At 43.9% G+C, this 25,192-nt stretch overlaps 1 protein-coding gene across 1 annotated transcript; it reads left to right on the plus strand.

Moving 5' to 3' along the window:
* Positions 1-10,859: 10,859 nt before the first annotated feature.
* Positions 10,860-22,280, plus strand: LOC132592612 (asialoglycoprotein receptor 1-like). The gene is made up of 6 exons (XM_060278319.2): positions 10,860-10,990; positions 11,617-11,712; positions 13,561-13,659; positions 15,714-15,800; positions 17,310-17,461; positions 22,173-22,280. Exons 2-6 carry the CDS (start codon positions 11,664-11,666, stop codon positions 22,278-22,280), a joined length of 495 nt encoding a protein of 164 aa, XP_060134302.2. The 5' UTR covers positions 10,860-10,990; positions 11,617-11,663.
* The last annotated feature ends 2,912 nt before the right edge of the window (positions 22,281-25,192 follow it).

Consider the following 25,192-nt stretch of genomic DNA (forward strand, 5'->3'; position numbering starts at 1 on the left):
GGGAGTCATTTTAGACTCACAGCTGTCCATGGAGGCACAGGTCAACTCCGTGTCCAGGGCAGCTGTTTATCAGCTCCATCTGGTACGCAGGCTGAGTCCCTACCTGCCCACTGACTGTCTCTCCAGAGTGGTGCATGCTCTAGTTATCTCTCGCTTGGACTACTGCAATGCGCTCTACGTGGGGCTACCTTTGAAGGTGACCCGGAAACTACAACTAATCCATAATGCGGCAGCTAGACTGGTGACTGGGAGCGGCCGCCGAGATCACATAACACCGGTCCTAAAAGACCTACATTGGCTCCCAGTACGTTTCCGAGCACAATTCAAAGTGTTGGTGTTGACCTTTAAAGCCCTAAACGGCCTCGGTCCGGTATACCTGAAGGAGCGTCTCCACCCCCATCGTTCTGCCCGGACACTGAGGTCCAGCTCCGAGGGCCTTCTGGCGGTTCCCTCATTACGAGAAGCCAAGTTACAGGGAACCAGGCAGAGGGCCTTCTCGGTAGTGGCACCCACCCTGTGGAATGCCCTCCCACTAGAGGTCAAAGAGAACAATTACCAGACCTTTAGAAGGCATCTCAAGGCAGCCCTGTTTAGGGAAGCTTTTAATGTTTGATGGATTTCTGTATTTTAGAATTTCTGTTTTTTTTGGAAGCCGCCCAGAGTGGCTGGGGGAACCCGGCCAGATGGGCGGGGTATAAATAATAAATTATTATTATTATTATTATTATTATTATTATTATTATTATTATCTCGGAAGATAGACCAAACGTGTCTGTCTCCATCCTCAAAGCGAAAGCAAGACTAACTAACAGCATATCAATAGTACAACCCACGGAAATATATATCATGTGACATACATATTCAACATCCTCTTCCAAGCCTGTTCCTGTTTAAGGTGGAACAGAATCTACTATGAAATCCTAACACCCTCCACCTCCATCTTGAAAACCTTGAAGTCAAGGAGGAAAGAGGAAGAGGCCTAGGTCCCCCCTAACAAACGTGTGAGACTTGGTGCCCTAGATCAAAAAGATGGGTCAAACTGCACTCCAAGCTCTGACTAGCTCCGCCCACAGCTAATCACCTGACCCTCCTGACTCACACTTCTAGGTGAAAGGTCACAGCCAGAAACAAACAAGGTCACAGCCAGAAACAAACACCCACACAAGCCTGGACAGTCACCCAAATCCAAGAGGCAGCAGCCCTAGAAAACCAGCACAAGCACACAAACAAGTAAGAAAACAAATAAGCACACAAACTTACTAACACACAGCCCCAAAAGACAAAGCCACAAAACCTACAGAGTGTCTCCCAAGCTCAGCTCACTTTCTGCTCCTTCCTCAGTCGCTGCACTCCAAGCTCTGACTAGCTCCGCCCACAGCTAAATGATGCATCTCTGGATTATTTGTGGGGCATAGGGATCCGTTCACCCCCCCCAATATAGTCCAGCCCACCACAAGGTCTGAGGGACAGTGGACCGGCCCCCTGCTGGAAAAGGTTGCTGACTCCTGCCTTAACCAACAAAGGCAAGAAGCTTCATAATATAATTTCAAATCTGGCAGGGACAAGCCACCTCTCTCTTTTGTATCTGTAAGTAGTTTAAATTTAATTCTTGGCTTCTTCCCTTGCCAAATATATCTTGTTTTTTGCCATTCTTGGAAAATACCTACCCCATTGAGATCGGGATTGATTGAAATAAAAATAACATCTTTGGTAGCACGTTCATTTTAATACCAGAAATTCTACCACATAGGGATAGTTTCACCCTTCGCCACACTTCTAAGTGCCTTTTGATACCATTCCACACCGGTGTGTCATTATCTTTAAATAAACTTATATTCTTGGATGTTAACCATATTCCCAAACATTTTACCTTCTTTACCACCTCAATACCACTTTGTCGTTGCAGTTCTTCTATTAACTCCTGAATCATATTCTTAAATAACATCTTAGTTTTCTTTTCGCTTAAATCTGCTACTTGTCCGAATTGTTCAATTCCTTCCAGTGTTTCCAGTGGTTACTGGTCCTTCCACTGTTATAACTAAATCATCTGCAAAGGCTTTTCATTTATATTCTCTCCGACCAACCATGATTCCTTTGATTTTTTCCACACTCCTTATATTTCTTAGAAGGACTTCCAGGACCATCTAAATATATAAAAATGTATAAAAGGTCAAATTGTGGGCTCCACTTTTCTCTAAAACCGCTTGACCGCTTGTGCTGGAATTTGGACACAACGGTCCATGCCACTACCCGAGTGTTTGTATAACCTCGGATTGCTCACATCTCATACCTGCACAGGTAAAAACCTGTTTTTACACAAACTAAAACAGCACCCTCCAGTGGCATAATTCCCACAGCTCCTCCTCCTCCACCTCCTCCCTCCCCATGAAGACTTCCCCAAACCCATAGACCCTGCCTCCACCACGAGATACACCAATCACAAACAGGGCTGTCTCAAGCCAGTTGGTCACCCTGGCGCCCTGGCGCGGAGATAGCTCCGGTGCCCCCGCCCTAGTGGGCGGGCGCAGCACGGCCCGGCACCCGGGCACCCCGCACCACCAAGACTACCCCTAGAGCCGGGCCTGATCACAAACCTCGACGCCAACCCGTCTCCCTCCTCCACACCAGGCCCCCTTCCTCTCACCGCCCCCATTCACAGTCGCCTCCTCGCGAGGAATCCTTCTCCCTCACACCCTACCACACCGCCCCCATTCACGGTCGCCTCCTCCCAAGCAAGCCCTCTCCCTCACCCTACAACACCGCCCCCGTTCACGGTCGACTACTCGCAACGAATCCCTTTCAAACCTCAATGCCACCCCGTCTCCCTCCTCCACACCACACCACACTCCACTCCACTCCACACTGGTGATTCTCCTCCCCTCCCTCCCCCCTCTCCCCATAGGCCATAAACATAGCTTACACCATCAACACCCCCAACACCACACTTCCATAGAAACCTCCCACCCCCACCCCAACAGCAGTCCAGACAACCTCAACCACATCCGCCATCAACCACAACCAACACCTCCAACATCCCTCCCATACCAAACAAGAGAAAAACAACTCCCCCAACATCCATAACACAACTCACTATCAGGCTAAAACATGTTACCTAATCAGCAAGGTGGTGGCACCAGAGCGCGCCAACACACACACACACACACACACCCTAAGACACCAACGATGCTGCTATTAACATTGGCAACATTGCTCTCTAACCTTATACCTGACATTAGCATCACAAAAATGCACCACACTGTCTTGCTGATCACCCCCTATCGCAAACGAAAAGGGGGAAGGCCTGTCTCTGAGCACAGCCCTTCACACCAGCCAAGACCCAGGACCAACCGGCTAATCACCAAAGGGTCAAAAATACCCCAAACGAACACCTATATGACTACATATAGGAAACCGTCTACAACTTACCTACTCTTTAACCCAAATCTAATTCTAACCCCACTAGCCCCCCCACCCACCACACCCTAGGTCAGCACAATCCCAATGGTTCGGTACACAACACGAAGTGAGAGACATAGGACAACCCAGACGGGTTGGCAAGGAATCGCCCTACATAATAGATAAGCAAGATGGTTGGCTTAAAAGCAATTACATTGAATGTGAGGGGGCTGGGAAACCCCATCAAAAGAAAACACATCACTTCATACATGAATATCATGAAACCACACATCACCTTCCTACAAGAAATACACAACCCACCTAAAGGGAACAAACTCCTGAATGACCCCCGCTTTAGTCAACAATGGGTGACACAAGGCTCAGGAATGCCCCGCGGAGTAGCTGTAATAATAGGGACCTAAACTTCAACGCCACAACAGTCCTAAAGGACAAAAAAGGCAGATTCATTTTCATTAAAAGAACATTAGATGGCAAAATTAAACTGACAATTGGCTCAATATATGGCCCTAACAATTGCGCTCATTTCACACACTAGCAAGGTTATGCTGAAAATTCTACAAGGCAGGCTTAGGCAGTATGTGGACTGAGAACTCCCAGAAGTGCAAGCTGGATTTCGAAGGGGCAGAGGAACCAGAGACCAAAAAGCAAACATGCGCTTGATTATGGAGAAAGCTAGAGAGTTCCAGAAAAACGTCTACTTCTGCTTCATTGACTATGCAAAAGCCTTTGACTGTGTCGACCACAGCAAACTATGGCAAGTTCTTAAAGAAATGGGAGTGCCTGATCACCTCATCTGCCTCCTGAGAAATCTCTATGTGGGACAAGAAGCTACAGTTAGAACTGGATATGGAACAACTGATTGGTTCAAAATTGGGAAAGGAGTACGACAAGGTTGTATATTGTCTCCCTGCTTATTTAACTTATATGCAGAATTCATCATGCGAAAGGCTGGACTAGATGAATCCCAAGCCGGAATTAAGATTGCCGGAAGAAATATCAACAACCTCAGATATGCAGATGACACAACCTTGATGGCAGAAAGTGAGGAGGAATTAAAGAACCTTTTAATGAGGGTGAAAGAGGAGAGCGCAAAATACGGTCTGAAGCTCAACGTCAAAAAAACCAAGATCATGGCACCTGGTCCTTGATCACTGCAGATGGTGACAGCAGTCACGAAATTAAAAGACGCCTGCTTCTTGGGAGAAAAGCAATGACAAACCTAGACAGCATCTTAAAAAGCAGAGACATCACCTTGCCGACAAAGGTCCGTATAGTTAAAGATATGGTTTTCCCAGTAGTGATGTATGGAAGTGAGAGCTGGACCATCAAGAAGGCTGATCGCCAAAGAATTGATGCTTTTGAATTATGGTGCTGGAGGAGACTCTTGAGAGTCCCATGGCCTGCAAGAAGATCAAACCTATCCATTCTGAAGGAAATCAGCCCTGAGTGCTCACTGGAAGGACAGATCGTGAAGCTGAGGCTCCAATACTTTGGCCACCTCATGAGAAGAGAAGACTCCCTGGAAAAGACCCTGATATTGGGAAAGATTGAGGGCACTAGGAGAAGGGGACGACAGAGGACGAGATGGCTGGACAGTGTTCTCGAAGCTACGAACATGAGTTTGACCAAACTGCGCGAGGCAGTGGAAGACAGGAGTGCCTGGCGTGCTTTGGTCCATGGGGTCACGAAGAGTCGGACACGACTAAACAACAACAATAATTCCATAAGATAGCTTTCCCAGGTATATTCTCTGTGTGGAAACTTGATTGGCTGCTTGTCATGCCCAATCAGGGAGAAGCAGAACCTGAACAAGAAGAGTTCTGGAATGTTCTGCATCAAAGGGCTAGGTGGTTGAGCCGCTGAAGGAACGAACAGCTGTAGGAACAAACGGAGAAGCAAAGAGGGGAACAACTGAGTGAGGCACCACAGTATCCCAGCGGTATCCCACGTTATCACGGTGACTGTTATAAATGCCCAGCTAGTGTGATTTCCAGCAGCTTCCTTAGATCTCAAGCAGGAAGAAGTCCTTTACCAGTTCTACTGGGTCTGTCATTTACGTGTCACTCTCAAAGTTCCAGTTCTCCTATTCTGCTCTATCTTTTAGAGGTACCCTAGTGGCAGTAAAAAAAAAAAAGCTTAAATACTGAGTGGTGGTGGGCAGGATATTATCTTTAAATGCTATTTTTTCCTTATTATTTTAAGAGTTTATTCCACTCCATTGCCATTGAAGGAATCCAAGATGAAATACCACTTAAAATGAGGAGGTAAAATGGCAGCCAAGGAAAAGTCCCCATCAATGAAGCAATGTAAGCACTTTCCACTTTTATTTACGCTCACTGTTTTTCCAACCGCTCATTAACCACTTGTTGTTGTTGTTTAGTCGTTTAGTCGTGTCCGACTCTTCGTGACCCCATGGACCATAGCACGCCAGGCACTCCTGTCTTGCACTGCCTCCCGTAGTTTGGTCAAACTCATGTTCGTAGCTTCGAGAACACTGTCCAACCATCTCGTCCTCTGTCGTCCCCTTCTCCTAGTGCCCTCAATCTTTCCCAACATCAGGGTCTTTTAAAGGGAGTCTTCTCTTCTCATGAGGTGGCCAAAGTATTGGAGCCTCAGCTTCACGATCTGTCCTTCCAGGGAGCACTCAGGGCTGATTTCCTTCAGAATGGATAAGTTTGATCTTCTAGCAGTCCATGGGACTCTCAAGAGTCTCCTCCAGCACCATAATTCAAAAGCATCAATTCTTCGGCGATCAGCCTTCTTTATGGTCCAGCTCTCACTTCCATACATCACTACTGGAAAAACCATAGCTTTAACTATACGGACCTTTGTCGGCAAGGTGATGTCTCTGCTTTTTAAGATGCTGTCTAGGTTTGTCATTGCTTTTCTCCCAAGAAGCAGGCGTCTTTTAATTTCGTGACTGCTGTCACCATCTGCAGTGATCAAGGAGCCCAAGAAAGTAAAATCTCTCACTGCCTCCATTTCTTCCCCTTCTATTTGCCAGGAGGTGATGGGACCAGTGGCCATGATCTTGGTTTTTTTGATGTTGAGCTTCAGACCATATTTTGCGCTCTCCTCTTTCACCCTCATTAAAAGGTTCTTTAATTCCTCCTCACTTTCTGCCATCAAGGTTGTGTCATCTGCATATCTGAGGTTGTTGATATTTCTTCCGGCAATCTTAACTCCGGCTTGGGATTCATCTAGTCCAGCCTTTCGCATGATGAATTCTGCATATAAGTTAAATAAGCAGGGAGACAATATACAACCTTGTCGTACTCCTTTCCCAATTTTGAACCAATCAGTTGTTCCATATCCAGTTCTAACTGTAGCTTCTTGTCCCACATAGAGATTTCTCAGGAGACAGATGAGGTGATCAGGCACTCCCATTTCTTTAAGAACTTGCCATAGTTTGCTGTGGTCGACACAGTCAAAGGCTTTTGCATAGTCAATGAAGCAGAAGTAGACGTTTTTCTGGAACTCTCTAGCTTTCTCCATAATCCAGCGCATGTTTGCTATTTGGTCTCTGGTTCCTCTGCCCTTTCGAAATCCAGCTTGCACTTCTGGGAGTTCTCGGTCCACATACTGCCTAAGCCTGCCTTGTAGAATTTTAAGCATAACCTTGCGAGCGTGTGAAATGAGCGCAATTGTGCGGTAGTTGGAGCATTCTTTGGCACTGCCGTTCTTTGGAATTGGGATGTAGACTGATCTTCTCCAATCCTCTGGCCATTGCTGAGTTTTCTAAACTTGCTGGCATATTGGGTGTAGCACCTTAACAGCATCATCTTTTAAAATTTTAAATAGTTCAGCTGGAATATCATCACTTCCACTGGCCTTGTTATTAGCAGTGCTTTCTAAGGCCCATTTGACTTCACTCTCCAAGATGTCTGGTTCAAGGTCAGCTACCACACTACCTGGGGTGTACGAGACCTCCATATCTTTCTGGTATAATTCCTCTGTGTATTCTTGCCACCTCTTCTTGATGTCTTCTGCTTCTGTTAGGTCCTTACCACTTTTGTCCTTGATTATGGTAATCTTTGTACGAAATGTTCCTTTCATATCTCCAATTTTCTTGAACAGATCTCTGGTTTTCCCCATTCTATTGTTTTCCTCTATTTCTTTGCATTGCTCATTTAAGAAGACCCTCTTATCTCTCCTTGCTGTTTTTTGGAAATCTGCATTCAGTTTCCTGTATCTTTCCCTATCTCCCTTGCATTTTGCTTGCCTCCTCTCCTCCACTATTCGTAAGGCCTCGTTGGACAGCCATTTTGCCTTCTTGCATTTCCTTTTCCTTGGGATGGTTTTCGTTGCTGCCTCCTGTATAATGTTACGAGCCTCCATCCATAGTTCTTCAGGCACTCTGTCCACCAAATCTAAATCCTTAAACCTGTTCCTCACTTCCACTGTGTATTCATAAGGGATTTGATTCAGATTGTATCTTACTGGCCCAGTGGTTTTTCCTACTTTCTTCAGTTTAAGCTGGAATTTTGCTATAAGAAGCTGATGATCTGAGTTACAGTCAGCTCCAGGTCTTGTTTTTGCTGACTATATAGAGCTTCTCCATCTTTGGCTGCAGAGAATATAATCAATCTGATTTCGATGCTGCCCATTTGGTGATATCCATGTGTAGAGTCGTCTCTTGTGTTGTTGGAAGAGAGTGTTTGTGATGACCAGCTTGTTCTCTTGACAGAACTCTATTAGCCTTTGCCCTGCTTCATTTTGAACTCCAAGGCCAAACTTGCCAGTTGTTCCTTTTATCTCTTGATTCCCTACTTTAGCATTCCAATCCCCTGTAATGAGAAGAACATCCTTCTTTGGTGTCATTTCTAGAAGGTGTTGTAGGTCTTCATAGAATTGGTCAATTTCACTTTCTTCAGCACCGGTAGTTGGTGCATAAACTTGGATTACTGTGATGTTAAAAGGTCTGCCTTGGATTCGTATCGAGATCATTCTGTCATTTTTGAGATTGCATCCCATTACAGCTTTTGCCACTCTTTTGTTGACTATGAGGGCCATTCCATTTCTTCTACAGGATTCTTGCCCACAGTAGTAGATATGATAGTCACCCGAACTGAATTCACCCATTCCCTTCCATTTTAGTTCACTGATGCCCAGGATGTCGATATTTATTCTTGTCATCTCATTTTTGACCACATCCAGCTTACCTTTATCCATGGTTCTTACATTCCAGGTTCCTATGCAATATTTTTCTTTACAGCATCGGACTTTCCTTTCGCTTCCAGGCATATCCGCAACTGAGCGTCCTTTCGGCTTTGGCCCAGCCGCTTCATCAGCTCTGAATCTACTTGTACTTGTCCTCCGCTCTTCCTCAGTAGCATGTTGGACGCCTTCCGACCTGAGGGGCTCATCTTCCAGCGTCATAACTTTTATATGCCTGTTGTCTTTGTCCATGGAGTTTTCTTGGTAGGGATACTGGAGTGGCTTGCCAGTTCCTTCTCCAGGTGGATCATGTTTAGTCAAAACTCTCCACTATGACCTGTCCATCTTGGGTGGCCCTGCATGGCATAGCTCATAGCTTCTCTGAGTTATTCAAGCCCCTTCGCCACGACAAGGCATTGAACCACTACATTCTTAATTAAAAGCTGTGTTAACAGTCTACTCCATTATATGGTTCTGAACCTAGGATGACGTGAGGAGCCAATTCCAACGAGCAGTTAAAATGGCAGGAGGCCTGACATTCGCAGAAGGCAAGTTGTTTCTCTTTATATTTTCTCTTCAGAGGAACCCAGGATAACAGGGGGGGGGCAAATATGTCCCTTCTGCCCCTCTGACTCCTCCTTCCTTTGATCCTCCTTCCTTCCTTTTGTCTTGAGAGTGTGATATCAAGGAGAGGGGCAGAAGGTTATGTCTAGGCCACTGTACTCCCTTTTTGAGCTCCTGCTCCACCTTTCTGCTTTCAGGATGTGAACCACCTGGTAGAGTATTTTGAAGGCCATTAGAACCCTATTGGATCAAACCAAAGGCCTATCTAGTTCAGCATTCTGTTCTCACAGTGCCCAGCCAAGTGCCTAATTTTATGGTCCTTGTGAGGTTATCCCACAGCCATAGGATTTTGTGGGTTTTCCTCTCCATGAACTTGTTGTTGCATCAGCTCAGGGGGTGGTTGGAATATAATACGTATATATATATATATATATATATATATATATATATATATATATATCACTGAGACTTTGGATCTTCTTGATCCAAAAAATCCCCCTTCTTCCAACCCCCCCCCCTGCTCTCCTACCATATCAATGGGAGGTTTGTTGTTGTTGTTGTTGTTGTTGTTGTTGTTGTTGTTTTTAAAAAATGCCTATGGGAGGAGGAGAGGAGGAGAGCAGCCAGGTCCCTTTTTCTGCTGAAATATACTCAGTCAAGAGTGAATTTCATGCACTTTATTCAGCTTGTAGTAGCAAAGGAGAAGAAGAGAAGAATGGCTCTTTCCCCAAAACGTCTGCTTATATACATTATTTACACAATGGGCCTTGCGTGATTGGCTACTTCAGGGCTGCACCTGTGAGCCAATCAGGTTGCGGATTGACTTCTGCCAGCAGCCTGATTGGCTGCTCCTGCAGGCCAATCAGGTTGTGGATTGACTTCTGCCAGAAGCCTGCTTGGCTGCTCCTGCAGGCCAATCAGGTTGCTGGTTCACTTCCACCTGGAGTTGGATTGGGTGGCTCCTGCGGACCAATCAGACTGCTGCATTCTGGATCCTATTGTTCTAGGATTCAGCTCAGTACATAACATCTGCCCTGCCATCATGACCCCAGCAGAAATTTGGATTTGGTTGCTCTTCCCCCAACCAGTAGGAGTGAACATTTAAGTGAAAATGCATGTTGTTGTTTAGTCATTTAGTCGTGTCTGACTCTTCGTGACCCCATGGACCAGAGCACGGCAGGCATACCTATCTAGATCAGCAGCATTATGAGTTCAGTACTAAGAACCCTCAAGATCCTAACCAAGAAAAGGCTAAGGAACTAGGACCTGGGAGACCACGGTTCAGATCCCCACTCGGCCATTAAACTCATTGGGTGACACTGGGCTAGTCACTGCCTCTCAGTCTAACCTACCTCACAGGGTTGTTTGGGGGGATCAAATGAGGAGGGGGGGGAACCATGTATGCCACCCTGAGCTCATTGGAGGGGAAAGTGGGGTTAAAATAAATAAACCACTTTCGGAAGCAGGAAATCCATGCAACAAAAACAGGTCACCATACAGTCTATACACAGCCCATTGTATTTCTGGTCATATTGATCAGATCACTCGCTATCGGAAGTCTCTCCCCCCACCCCACCCCTTACAATATATAGGAAGCAGTCTGTTATGTATGTACATTACTTAGTGCTGTGTAATTGCTTTATATTTATTTTAATGCAGATTTTAAAGAGAACTTGTTACTTTACAGTGCCACAGGATGCAGCTAAAGAAAGAGCTTCTAAGTCCCAGTTTAGTTCCAGAACTAATGTGGAATCAAAAAGTACCATAGGGTCCCGATCCAACGTGGGGTCTAGATCCAATGTGGGTTCCAGAACAATTGTAGGAAGGAGAAAACAACAGCAAAAAACGGCAGGTATGTACATCCTGTAATGAGATGCACTGAAAGGGGAGGTTTCCGGTTGCTGTCTGGGGCCATGGTGACAGCTCTCCCATTCTTCGGAGAGACTCAGACAGAGGGAAGGTGGGTTATGTGAGGCTGTAAAACCTCCTGAAAATCCCTGAGGTGATTTGGGGAAACGGGGTACCCATGGCCATCTGTGTAGCCCCTCCTGCCACCAAAGAAGCTGAACTCTCTTGAACTCTCCGTCACAGAGGCTGCCTCCATAGACCACAACAGCAAGTGGCAGAGCTCCTTCGCAATTTGGAACATTGGACTAAAATTAAAAGCACCTCCGCAGGAGATGTGGACAATAAGCTTCAAACTTATTGTCAGGGGTGAGGAATGCGGGCATGGTTTGGGGAAAATATAGATTATTTAAGACAGATATGTTTGGAAAGCGACCCTGATGATGTATGGATTCATTCAATATGTATTGTTTCTTAAAGCATTATATAGTTGTGTATATGCAAATAATAGTATATATAAGCAAGTATTGCAACACACACACACGGACCAAGCTATATTACTAACTGAAGCAAAAGTCTTATGCTGGCTCATTGTAGTTAAAGCCAATTTTTCTTTCTTTTTTGTCTTTCAAGGGAAGCTAGCTGCTCTTCAAACTCCTCTTGGTACATTTATTACAATAATGATGTGCCTGATCCTTTTTTTCGCCACCATTGGAGCTGTTGCTTTTTGTAAGTTCAACTCCTTTTGCAAAGAAAAGCCTGTAGAATTATCCTGACTTGGTTTATTTCGTTGTGAATATGACTATCAATCTAGCCTCTTCTAAGACCTTTTAAATCCTCTTAATTTCAAAGAGGGAGCTAAATGTGTGGTTAAAGCTTGCCTGTTGAAATAAACACCCCTGAAATCTTGTCCCTAGTCACTTTAGATGAGAGGTTTTCAACCTTTTTGAGTCCACGGCTCCCTTGACCAACTACATTCTTTCTGCGGCTCCGCTGTGGGGCTCAGGAGCCCAGTTAGGTCACCCCTTGCCTCCAGAGCTGGCAGCCCCTCACCCCTTATCAAACACCCTCCCTTAAGGAGTATTCCCTCCTCTCTTCTCCCCTTCTCCCCAACCAGCATGGTGTAGTGGTTAAGAGCCGTGGACTCGTAATCTGGTGAACTGGGTTTTATTCTCCCGCTCCTCCACATGCAGCTGCTGGGTGACCGTGGGCTAGCCACACTTCTCTGAAGTCTCTCAGCCTCACTCACCTCACAGAGTGTTTGTTGTGGGGGAGGAAGGGAAAGGAGATTGTTAGCTGCTTTGAGACTCCTTAAGGGGAATGAAAGGCAGGATATCAAGTCCAAACTCTACTTCTTCTATATCAAGTCCAAACTCTTCTTCTTCTTCTCTCCTTGGGAGTCCTCTGGGCAGGTGCCTCCTCTCACTGCCCCACAGGGACCTGGGAAGCTTCTTCTTCTTCTTTGGCGCTCACTCATAGTCAAGTAAAAACAAAATAAAAAAATTCCTTTCAGTAGCACCTTAGAGACCAACTAAGTTTGTCATTGGTATGAGCTTTGGTGTGCATGCACACTTCTTCAGATACACTGAAACAGAACTCACCAGATCCTTATATATAGTGAGAGGGTGGGGAGGGGTATTACTAGTCGAATAAGATTGTCTTCCATGAACACGGTCTTAACAGTGAGTCCATAAGTGACTGTGGAGACCAATTCTGGATCCACACATCCTTCCACAGTGGGGACACAGTGTGGTTTCCGGGCAGGTTTTGATCATGGTGAGGGTTTTCCAAATGTGCCTTCCTCTTAGCACATTTCTCCCTTTTATCCTGAGTTTAAGCATCTACCAAGTCCGTGACACCTTTGGTAAAGACTGTTCTCCAATTGTAGCTCTCACAGGCCAGTGTTGCCCAATTGTCAGTGTTTATATAGCCTTTTTAAAGATTTGCCTTGAGAAAGTCTATAAACCTTTTTCATTGTCCACCAGCACTATGCTTTCCATTTTTTAAAGTTTGGAATAGAGTAGTTGCTTTGGAAGACGAAAGATGGCATCAGAGGGGGGAGGGAAGGAAAGAGGGATGGAGGCCACTGCTGCCCATGGCACCCCTGACCATCATTCAAGGCACTCCAGAGTGCCACCGCACACTGGTTGGAAGCCACTGCTTTAGATACTTCCTAAGCCAACATAGCTTTTGGGCTTTGGAAACTCACCTGTACAGAGTGAAAATGTGGGTCCACTGAGCTCAGCATTGTTGGAACCAGAGAGAGCTCACCTTGTTTTTAGGCTCCAAGCAATAGAGAGGCAGTTTTGATCAATACAAATTGTGTAGTGAAGACCTTTTTACTTGTCCAGGCCTTGTAAATTTGATGCAACTTTTGCCGGAATGCTGCCCATTCTTCTAGTCTGAAGATCTGGTTGTGAAGGGATTGCTTTATTTGGTGTTGAAAAGGGGCTCAAGGATAAGACACAGGGAATGTTGATTCAGTATCAGCCCTGTTAATCCCAAGGTAAATGTACTAGTACATACATGTACTAGTGTCCTGGAATACCATTTCTTTTCCCCTTTCCTCTTTTCTAGATCATGAGCGATCGAAAAAAATTGTCTCCCTACGAACAGCAGTTGAGAAGATTAGGGAGTTTATGATCAAAAAGCAACCATCCCTCAAGCGCAAGAATGGTAAACAATGAGTTGTTTGGCGCCCATCTGTCTTGGGAGACAATGGAAGAGTGAAGTCAAATTTTTGGGAGGTTACAGCACGTGCTGTGGCTGTAGGGACCGATACATGAGAGACATGTCTTGCTGTAGCTGGGGCAGATGAAGGCGTCTGATTGTACTATTGTAGAGGCACCATGGCGCTTCTTCTCTCTGCACTCCTCCCAGCACTCATTCCTCCTCTGGTCATTGCTATGGATGCACAACCTGTCTCCAGTCACTGCAGTCATCTGCAAGGGATTCCCGCACAGTGGGGTTCATGGTGCTCTTCATGTCACAGCTTTGTAGCGCAGAGTTGGTGTGCCAATGGGCCTGGTGCCTGAAGCCAGCTCCCCGTAGAGTACACCTTTGGGTATCCAAGGAGGCAATGGATTAGAGTCAGTAAATTCAGAACCATTCCTGCCCCACCACACCCAGGGTTATTCTTCTGCAACAGAACTTATTCCCAGTCTTGTCTCAGCAAGGAGCATACGGTAGTGGATGGGTTGTGGTGGGACTGGGTTAGGTGCAGTATCCATGTGCAACAGGATGCCCACAATGGCACCCATAACCCCTTTCCCAAAGGCTCAGAAAGGGGATAAGCCCCAACAAAGTCAGGTTCTACCATCGTGAATTATGCACACTAGGGCTGGGAAAGCTTTTTGGCTCCATGGGCCAGATCCTTATCTGACTCCATGTGTAATGGAAGGGGGAGCAGATAAGCCAGATCTCCCCTCCACCCTCCCATTAGGGACTGCAAAGAACTTTGACTGGGAAGGGGGAGGTGGCTGAGAGGGCAAGAGACAGTCCATTTGCGAAGAACACATCATGGCTATGTACAAACAGCATTCCTGTCAAGAGAGTGAGTCTTGTGAGTACACCAAGGGCGCCGGCTTGCCCTCCACATTGCGGGGGCACATCATGTGACACATCATGTGATGCGTCCTGCCCCCACGTGGCACCCGAGCGCTCACCTGCTTTGTTGGGACATGTGGGCACCCTGCTGCTGCAATGTTGCCACACGCACTCCAGATGGGGAGTGTGGAACTGTGTTCCATGCCCGTCCTTGTCCTCCCCATGTGATATTGGCAGGAAGGATGAGGTGGAGAGGGCCACAGGATTTTGGGGGAGCCCAGCACCTTCCTTGAAAAATTGGTGGGACTGAAGACCCCTCAGCCCCCACCACGTGGTGCGCCTGGAGGACGCTCATAATGTGCCACCTTTGAAAGCAGGGCAGGAGGATTTGGGGGGGGGGATATATTTGCTTCCATCCAGGTCTGAACCTTTGACTCTGCTCTTGAGCTCGGGAGTCACATGCCTGTCACTGAACATGTTCCGTAACTTCCTTGGGCAAAGTTTTCTTTTTTTTCACTTGCAAATAAGAGCAGCTGTCCTTGTTCTTTCGGACAAGAGTATGGAGACTGATAATCACAGTGTTTGCAAAACCCAGTTCAGGAAAGCCCTACCTTTACCTGCCCCACATCTGATGTCATGTATGTTAGGGGTTGGGTGACTGGATGAGGCTCGCCCCAAACAGCCTCATGGGCCACATGGAGAGGTCAAAATTGGCCAAGTTTGGCCTGTGAGCCAGAGGTTACCCCTGTCTTGATGCACACAATTCCCCAACAGAATACTATTTAATTAATAGTATTCTGTGTGACTTACAATATAATGATTAGTCCCAGAAAGAGGGGTAGCTGTTCCCCCAGCAGTTGCTCATAGGATGAGAACTTTTGCAGATACCACAAGTTTGGTTAGTAGTTTAGATAGCCAAATCTTTCCCACCTTATGACATAAGTATTTTGGCATGGGCTCAGTAAAAAGCAAAAGTATACACTTGGGGGTTCCATTTGGGTGGAAGTTTGAACTGCTTTCTGTCCTTGGTGATGTGAACCAGGATTGCTCCTATATGGGTACTGTATTAGAATTCTGCTCTTTGTACACGAGGTAGAATATGACAAGCCACCAGAATCTGGGAAATGGCTTTCTCTAATATAGCTGTTCAGATGCAACTGCCTTGAATTGTTTCCATCTTTTAGATTCTGTAATACTTAAAGCAGCTCAGAAGTTGGCAGAAGAATTGCTTGTATGGGATGCCAAAGCACGTGAAGTACAAGCTGGAATTGGTAAGTTACTCTGAAACAGCAATGCTTAGATTTCATAGTATGGGGAGAACCCGCCTTGCGACTGCACTTCCTGAGATTCCCTCGTCTGCATATTTCTTGAAGGTACAGTGGTGCCTCGCTTAACGAATGCCCTGCTTAACGAAATTTCCGCTTAATGAAAGGATTTTTCGAGCAGAGGTTGCCTTGCTAGACGAATTCGTTTTATGAAAAAATTGTCTAGCGAATCGCGGTTTCCAATAGGAATGCATTGAAATTCAATTAATGCGTTCCTATGGGCAAAAAAAAAAAAATTCAAATTTTTTTCAATGCGTTCCTATGGGATTCGCTAGACGAATTTTTCGTTATAAGAAAAGACCCGTGGAACGAATTAAATTCGTCTAGCGAGGCACCACTGTACAGTTTTGACTAAACTGCCAATCAGTCTCAAATACCCACCTCCTAGAGAAGGTGTATGGATTGTACCCCAACTCAGACATCTGCACTGGCTGCCACTCTGTTACTGGGGAAATTCAATGTGTAACTATTAGTATACAAAGCCCTCAACACTTTGGGACCAGATTACTTGAAGGATCATTTCACCCCATATGTTCTCTCTTGCCTGCTTAAGTCATTGGAACTGAAATTTGCGGTATACAAGTGTCACATAATGTTTGTTCTTCGCTTGCAAGAACTGATCCTTCAATCTGGCAGCCCACACAAGTGGAACTCTCTGCCCATTGATACTAGACAGGCACCTCTCCTGCGTTGTTTTCTATGCCTATGAAAAACAGTTTTGTTTAGGCAAGTTGTGCAATGTTATTATGTATGGGGTTTTTTTTATTTAAAAAATTGTGATTTTATCTATATTTTGATAATTTGAATATGTCTGCTATTTATAAAATCTGTTTTATGTGCTATTTTAATGAATATTGTGTACTATTTGTATGTAAAACACTTAGAGACATTTTTTGATTAAGCAATATATTAATCTTGTTAAATAAATTAATGATAAAAATGGTTGCCAATCTATTGCTGAAGGCAAAGATGGAAATGGAAATAAATAAATGACACTTCATTTAAATAAGTGTATTCATTATCAGAACAAACATTTCAGAAAGTAATTTCTATAAATTATGCTGGAGTATAACAGGGCCTAGAGCTTGCTGATCAGAAGGTCGGCGGTTCGAATCCCTGCGACGGGGTGAGCTCCCGTTGCTTGGTCCCAGCTCCTGCCAACCTAGCAGTTTGAAAGCATGTCAAAGTGCAAGTACATAAATAGGTACCGCTACAGCGGGAAGGTAAATGACGTTTCCGTGTGCTGTACAATTTGCCAGAAGCGGCTTAGTCATGCTGACCACATGACCTGGAAGCTGTACGCCGGCTCCCTCGGCCAATAATGTGAGATGAGCACTGCAACCCCAGAGTCGGTCATGACTGGACCTAATGGTCAGGGGTCCCTTTACCTTTACCTTTTATAATGAAGTATAACCCCCCCCTATTTTCCTTCCCTATTCCTGCCTTGATTTAAAGATGAGATTCGAGCAAAAATGCAGTTAAAGTGGATACACCATAATGGAGCCCTCTATTTCCTTGAAAATAAACAAAGGACATGGGAAGGTGCAAGAGACTTTTGTGAAGATGAAAAAGCCATGTTGATTTGTATTGAAACTGAAGATGAGGAGGTGAGTAGAACATGGAAATGCATTAAAAGCCAGGGCACCATCTTCTGAAATGGTACAGTCTCAATCCTAGATGAATGTATGATGATGATGATGATGATGATGATGATGATGATAATTTTTATTTTTATTTATACCCCGCCCTCCCCAGCCAAATCTGGCTCAGAGCGGCTAACACAAAATATAAAACAACTGGTTAAAATACAACTCAACAACAAAACTAAATACATCAAAATTAAACTAACAATTAAAAATGCAGCCTCATACAAAAAGGGAAAAAGAATTGTTTGAAGAGTGTGGAAGAAGATTATTAGCTGCTGTGTGAGGTGAGAGCTCCAACAGGGGACATGAGATCTCCTTGCATAGAAGCCTATACTACCCCAGATGAGGTGAAGCCCACGGGTGCCTGAAGACTGGTTCTCTGATCCAAACTACATCATCTGCAGCAAGGTGATGGACAAAGCCTTGAGGGTGATGGCATTTTCTTTTGTGTTGCTAATGCTAGTGGATTTCATAGTGGATTGGAAATGGTATGAAGTAGGGGAGGAAAATGTGGTCAAAAATGAGATGGCAAGAATAAATATCAACATCCTGGGCATCAGTGAACTAAAATGGAAGGGAATGGGCGAATTCAGTTCGGATGACTATCATATCTACTACTGTGGGCAAGAATCCCGTAGAAGAAATGGAGTGGCCCTCATAGTCAACAAAAGAGTGGCAAAAGCTGTAATGGGATGCAATCTCAAAAATGACAGAATGATCTCGATACGAATCCAAGGCAGACCTTTTAACATCACAGTAATCCAAGTTTATGCACCAACTTGATCACTGCAGATGGTGACAGCAGTCACGAAATTAAAAGACACCTGCTTCTTGGGAGAAAAGCAATGACAAACCTAGACAGCATCTTAAAAAGCAGAGACATCACCTTGCCGACAAAGGTCCGTATAGTTAAAGCTATGGTTTTCCCAGTAGTGATGTATGGAAGTGAGAGCTGGACCATAAAGAAGGCTGATCGCCGAAGAATTTATGCTTTTGAATTATGGTGCTGGAGGAGACTCTTGAGAGTCCCATGGACTGCAAGAAGATCAAACCTATCCATTCTGAAGGAAATCACCCCTGAGTGCTCACTGGAAGGACAGATCATGAAGCTGAGCCCCCAATACTTGGGCCACCTCATGAGAAGAGAAGAATCCTTGGAAAAGACCCTGATGTTGGGAAAGATTGAGGGCACTAGGAGAAGGGGATGACAGAGGACGAGATGGTTGGACAGCGTTCTCGAAGCGACCAACCTGAGTTTGACCAAACTGCGGGAGGCAGTGCAAGACAGGAGTGCCTGGCGTGCTCTGGTCCATGGGGTCACGAAGAGTCGGACATGACTAAACGACTAAACAACAACAACAACAGAGGAGGAAAAGCCAGAGGAGGACTTTGCCAAGGGGCAAAGAGGCAGTGCATTAGCGGTTTCGAAGTCCAATCTCAGACTTGTGGGTGCATGTTGGGCTTGAAGGTGGAGTGGCAATGTTTACCTCCCCAGGTGACAGATGGGATAAGTGGGTTGAAAGAGGAGAGCCAGTTGACAGCTGGGAAGGAAGGCCGCCACACAAGTGAGAGGTGCAGTTACTATCCAGCAGACGTAAAGAAAATGTGGTGAACTTCTGCCAGCTCCTCTCCTGTTTTCCCCCTTTTTTTCATCCTACCTTTCACCTTGTGCAATCCCAAGGTGGCTCACGGCAATAATTAATATAGATACAACTAAAAACAAACAATGAATTAAATACACAAGCCTGTTTTTTTAAAAAAAAATCTCACTGAAAACGCCAAATCTATTTAAAAGTATGCATACACACACAAAAATCCTTTCTTGGACCACTTTCATAGTTCAAAACCCAATGCCTATTTCTGGCTCACATGGCTAGAAGTGGCGTCCCTAGATGATCATGACTATGCCATAAGGATAGGCAAATCTTTTTTCCCCTAGTCTTAAATTCAGTTCCATACTTTCGCAAAATAATAATCATTCAATTTATTCACATGGTAGTGTGTATTTCTCTGATATACACATTTTTGCATGCAATTTTGCCCAACGTACACAATTTGCAAAGCATTTCCCCTAATGTTTTGTATGCTATTTTCTGTAACATATGCATTAATAAGCAGTCTGGTGTTTTACTGCTAGTGCTTTATTCTGGACAGACCTTGCATTTCATAACACCACCACCTGGTCATTGGGTTGGTTGACTGGCAGCTCCAAATTCTGAAATACAGCAGGCAAAGCAAAGAGGTCCAGATCTTAGCATGCATACCTGAGACCTGGGTGGATGAGCTCGGTGGCCCTATGCTGCCCCAGCTGTGTCCACCTGGGTCCTTGGTGCAGCACTATCCTGAGTCAGAGGGTTGTGTTGGCCAAACAGGTTATTGATTATAATGGTCTATTTTACATATTTTCATAGTTGGAGTGCCTGACTGCACTGGAAAAGGATGTTATACAGCTGCCAGTCACCACCAGTATTCCTTCTTTCTTTCTTTCTTTCTTTAGCCGAGTAAGATTGTCTTCCATAAACACAGTTTTAACGACGGGTCCGTAAGTGACTGTGGAGGCCAATTCTGGATCAACACGTCCTTCCACAGTGGGGACATTGGTTTCCAGGCGGGAATTGATCACGGTGTGGATTTGCCAAGCGTGCTTTCCTCTTAGCACGTTTCTCCCTTGCGTCTTGAGTTTGAGTGTCTTCAAAGCCCATGACACCTTTGGTAAAGACTGTTCTCCAACTGAAGCGCTTGCAGGCCAGTGTTTCCCAGTTGTCATTTTTTAAAAATCATTTTTAGTAAATTTTCCATTTTAACAGTCCAATCAAATCACATTGAATGTTCCACATTACACACACACACACACACACACACACACACACTCCAAATATTCTGCCAAATTATAATTTGGGGGGGGGACTTCCCATGCTTCAAAGCTTTGGAGGGCTCTAATCAACCTCATAGTCCTGCTGCATTTCATAGTCTTCTGGTAATTCTTATTTCTCTTTCTGTTGTCATCCTTCCTTCGTTCACAGCCTCTGAATTATTCCCACAAGCGAGTTAAAACAAGCAATAATATGTGTCTGTGTGGGTTTTATGTCTATGATTCCCTTCAGTAAGATTACAGTATCTTCATCACACGCTGGTATTCTGCCAAATCATTCCAAAGGTCTTATCACAACAAGCAGATGCCACTGCAGGCTGACGCCATCTTCACACAGTTCCGATGAATTCGTATCTAAGCGTCTGCTTAATAATTTTCCAAACCTGTTGTATCAATCATAGTCTTTCCAGGAGGGGGTTTACCAAATCAAACTGGAGGTGCAAATATAACGACATATTAAGGGCTCACCCCCCCTATTACTATTTAATTTATGCATCTTGGTTGGCTTTCAACATGGTGGATTTCCAATTTTCAACTGCGCCACTGCTGATAAGGATTCCAGGAGTCCATCCAAGGTTTTTATCAAAAGTCCAGCAGTTAATGAGACCTGTTTCTGTCTGATGTCAACCAAATAGGGAAACCTTTTATCCTCTTCCAAGCAAATCACAAATCCAAGTCTTAATTATATTGTATTTTCATTTCCACACAGTTTATACTTTTAAAACCATATTATATCAACGAATACCAAACTTTCCATTCTCGCTTGTTATAAATGTTTTAAATGGTTCTTCTGGGAGTTTTTTGGGTTAAATATTAAAGCACAATAATAAAAGAGTTTCGCCTCCCCTTCTGTTCCGTTCCCACATACAACGGATGTTAAACCTTCTTCCAATCAGTCTTTTTGGCACTTCAGTGGCTGAGTTAGCAAATAATTCCTCCTTCCTCGCTTGAAGCATGTCCAAAACCTACAGTGTTTCCCAGTTGTCAGTTTTTATACTACATTTTTTTAGATTTGCCTTGAGACAGTCTTTAAACCTCTTTTGCTTGACCACCAGCATTACACTTTCCATTTTTAAGTTCGGAATAGAGTAGTTGCTTTGGAAGACTATCTATAAATTCCCTATTTATAGAACCCAAGAGAAGACAGACACAGAATGCCTTTTCAATTCGTTATTCACTCCCTGCCTCTTTGCAAACTCAAGCCGATTTAGAAACTGCTGTGAGGAGTGTTGAAAGAGGCAGAAAGAAATGAATGGCAATGATTGCAGAGAAAACTATTCTGAATAAATTTGTTTCTGATGGTTCTGTTAACTAATAAATGAAACAAATTGGCCTCGCGTATTTTCATTTCTCTAGGTCGTTGCACAAGCAGTATGTATAACCTGTTCAGACATTTACATGAATATACGAGGTGAGAGCCTGTCTCTGATGCAACCTTCTTCCTTTCCATGCAATTTTCACTCCTGTAGAATGTCTATTGTGTTCCTAGGTAAAATATGTAGTACAGTGGTACCTCTACTTATGAATGTTTCTACTTACGAATGGAGCTCCGTCCACCGTCTTGGATGCGGTTTAGATAGGATTTTTTTCTACTTACGAATTTTTAGATAGGGTTGCTTCGACTTACGAATCTTTTCTCCCAATGCATTCCTATGGGATTTGACTTACAATTTTTTTTTGACTTACAAATGTGCGTTCGGAACGCATTAAATTCGTAAGTAGAGGTACCACTGTATTGAAGGATTTGCAAAAAGATTCTGACCCCTCATTCCTAGGAAATACTTTCTAATCTCTTTGTAGGAATTCCTAGAGAGACAAGTCTTTCCTACATACTCAGACCACTGGGTTGGAGTCTATCATCACGAGGGATGGAAATGTATTGGTGACCAGGCACCTAAACAAACGTAAGTCTCTGAACAAAATTCTTTTGTAGCACCCTTTCCTTCTCTGCACTCACATTCTGCAGTATTCCAAATAAGCCCAGTGTGGGTGTTGTCGCCTTGATACCCTTCCTCTCCTGACCTCTGCTTCCCAGTGTTTTGTTTTGTTTTTTTGGAATGCCAAGCAATGTTTTTGGCTTCACTTTATGAAATACATGCAGTTGGCTTTTTCTGTAGTATTATTCAGTGCTTATTCGTGCCTTCTATCTTGGTTAGCAAATAGTTTTGTTGCTATAGAATGAAACACAGCATGGCCACCTGACTGTTACAAAATTTATTACTATGTTACAAAATTTATATCAAAATAGCCGAGACTTGTTTCCAGCTACACACGTGGAAGTAGCTGTGTTTAGCATGACTCCATGCCAGACAGCAACTGCGTGAGTGATGGATCCCCTTTTATTTTGGATAATTGGGTAAAAGTTGAAAAGACACCCTTATTGATATGATTGAAAAAGGCTGCAGGAACGATCTCATTTGTGTTAACGAAGGCTTTGAAGGGTGGTTACTTCTTTGTTTGGGATTGTGAAGAGGAGGGTAGATTGCTTTTCAAGTCATTATGTTGTCAAAGGATTTCATTTAAATACTCTTCCTCAAATAATGGCTCAGAAAGATTTCAAGTAAATTTGGAATATAAGCAACTCTGCCAAGAAAAAAATGGGTCACATTCTGCTGGATTGAGGAGAGCTGGGATTGGGAGAGCAGTCCATCAATCCAATTGTGCAAAAACAGGAGGAAGGGACTGCTTCATAAATTGGAATTATTCCCTATCATTCTCAAAAGGATTCAACTGGACTTGGGGAGGGTTGATCTAAAGCATCTGGATTTGGAAGACTGAAGGACAGTTTGAGCTTTAAGCTGTTTCTATTCTCAAATATTAGTTAAGCTGTTTCTATTTTCCATGCGCTGCTCTGGTTTGCCAGAAGTGACTTAGTCATGCTGGCCATATGACCTGGAAGCTGTATGCCGGCTCCTTCGGCCAGTAGAGCGAGATGAGCGAGAGTCGTTCACGACTGGAGACTAATGGTCAGGGGTTCCTTTACCTTTATCTATTCTCAAATTGTTGTCATATTTACTAAAGTTTTGTAAAAATTGTTGCAAGGAAAATAATAATTTTGAAATGTTGTTCTATGGGTGAGCATGGCTGAGTGATGGGGAAAGGATATTTTGATTTTTAAACTTTTAAAATTTGCAAGGGAATAAAAAAACATATTAAAAAAAAACATGCCGCTGTATAAGAAAGAGGTTTTTGTTTTAAAATAGAAGCCAGGAGACTAAGCATGAGAACAGAGACTGCATAATATTTTGGCTAGAGGATCAGCATAACAAGGAGTCCTTGAACTGCTGTGAATTGCTTTTGCTGAACAAGGAAAGGAGTTGAATAATAATTTATATGGTAATAATTTATTATTTGTATCCCGCCCATTTGACTGGGTTGCCCATGCCACTCTGGAGAAGAGGGTCAAAGGATTGACCAAGAACAATAAAACGATTGGAACTTTGTATCCACAGGTTACCCGGGAATGAGGTTCTTTTACGGAATAATAATTTTAAACTAATGTAGCTTGGCAAAGTGAAGAGTTATTGTATTTGATTAATCAGAAATACATTATAGTTAAGTAATAGTATGAGCAGTAACTGAAATATGAACAGCCGATGGAAAAGGATAAAGGAAAAATAATGAATGATAAAATTATAAACTATTTTAAGTAAAGGATTGGGTTGTAAAGTGTGTATTTTGATGCAGTAAGACGTGAGGAGAAGGGAAATACTGCAAAAACAGGGTGGAAGTCAATTTTAAATTTCTGTTAAATTGTATTGCGTTCTATTGTATTGTCAAAAAAATTGACACACACACACACACACACACACACACACACACACACACACACACACGTTATGACCAATAGGCCCTTTAAATCTGTTTAGGTGTTTAGCATATATAAGACCCGGTACACTCTAGGAAGGCACAAGTAAACCTCAGACAACCAACGTTGGATTTTCTCTATAACATTGCTTTATTGATTAACAAGCATGACAAGACAGGGAACATGCACTCAATCACCCACACATCCATACATCTCTCTGATACTCACCACTCTACACTGGATTGATCAGACCCAGTAAGAGTCACGAGTGACCGGACGACAGCTGTCAATGTCTGGCACACAACTGAGGCTGGAGGGCTTTGCAATTTATACACTGTGTTGCCCATCTGATGCTTGGCAACTCCTGATGCTTACACAACGCCTTACTCCTTGTTGTTGGTATGTTTTTGGCATCTCACATCCTTGTCCTTGGCATCATTTCACAACTCTTATCCTATCTGAATGCCACTGCTTTTGGCATTGGAAGTAGAACCACTGATAAAATCAAGTATCCAGAGAAATGGAACACCTCACATTCTCAATGTGTTTTCAGGTGAAATTGCCTGATGGTCTCTGAACATGAAACAGTGGTACTGGAGGCCACCGGAGTGTCCGAGGACTGTGGGATGGACCATTAAAACTACGAAATCAGAACTGCTCTATTTGAATGTTCCTGTTCCAATTTCCAACTTAAATAACTACCGTAATCACGTTCTTTCTTGTGGCTGTTTGGCAGCTGATAGCAAAGAACTGGGGGGAATTAGGAAAAACTGCATTAATGGAAAAGCACACCTAACAGATAAAAGCTATGAATGTCACTCAAAACTCATGTCACTCATGATTTCATGGCCTTCTAGTATCCATTTATGACTTTTTCAACTGATAAGACAATTAGGTCCCTGCCACATTCACATGAACAACTATAGTGCTATGCATTTTGCTGATGGGACTGTTTTCATCTCACTTGAGGAGGGAATAGGGAGAAGATTCTATTGATCCTTTTTCCTCAGTT

The sequence above is a fragment of the Zootoca vivipara genome, chromosome Z1 (assembly GCF_965207765.1).
Source record: "Zootoca vivipara chromosome Z1, rZooViv2.hap1.1, whole genome shotgun sequence".
NCBI lineage: Eukaryota > Metazoa > Chordata > Lepidosauria > Squamata > Lacertidae > Zootoca > Zootoca vivipara.

Excerpts from the sequence above, each read along its gene's own strand:
- LOC132592612 (XM_060278319.2), top strand. The coding sequence starts at position 11,664 with ATGATGTGCCTGATCCTTTTTTTCGCCACCATTGGAGCTGTTGCTTTT. Across the intron at positions 11,713-13,560 it reads CATTGGAGCTGTTGCTTTTT|ATCATGAGCGATCGAAAAAA; the intron begins GTAAGTTCAACT and ends CCTCTTTTCTAG. Across the intron at positions 15,801-17,309 it reads TGAAGTACAAGCTGGAATTG|ATGAGATTCGAGCAAAAATG; the intron begins GTAAGTTACTCT and ends CTTGATTTAAAG.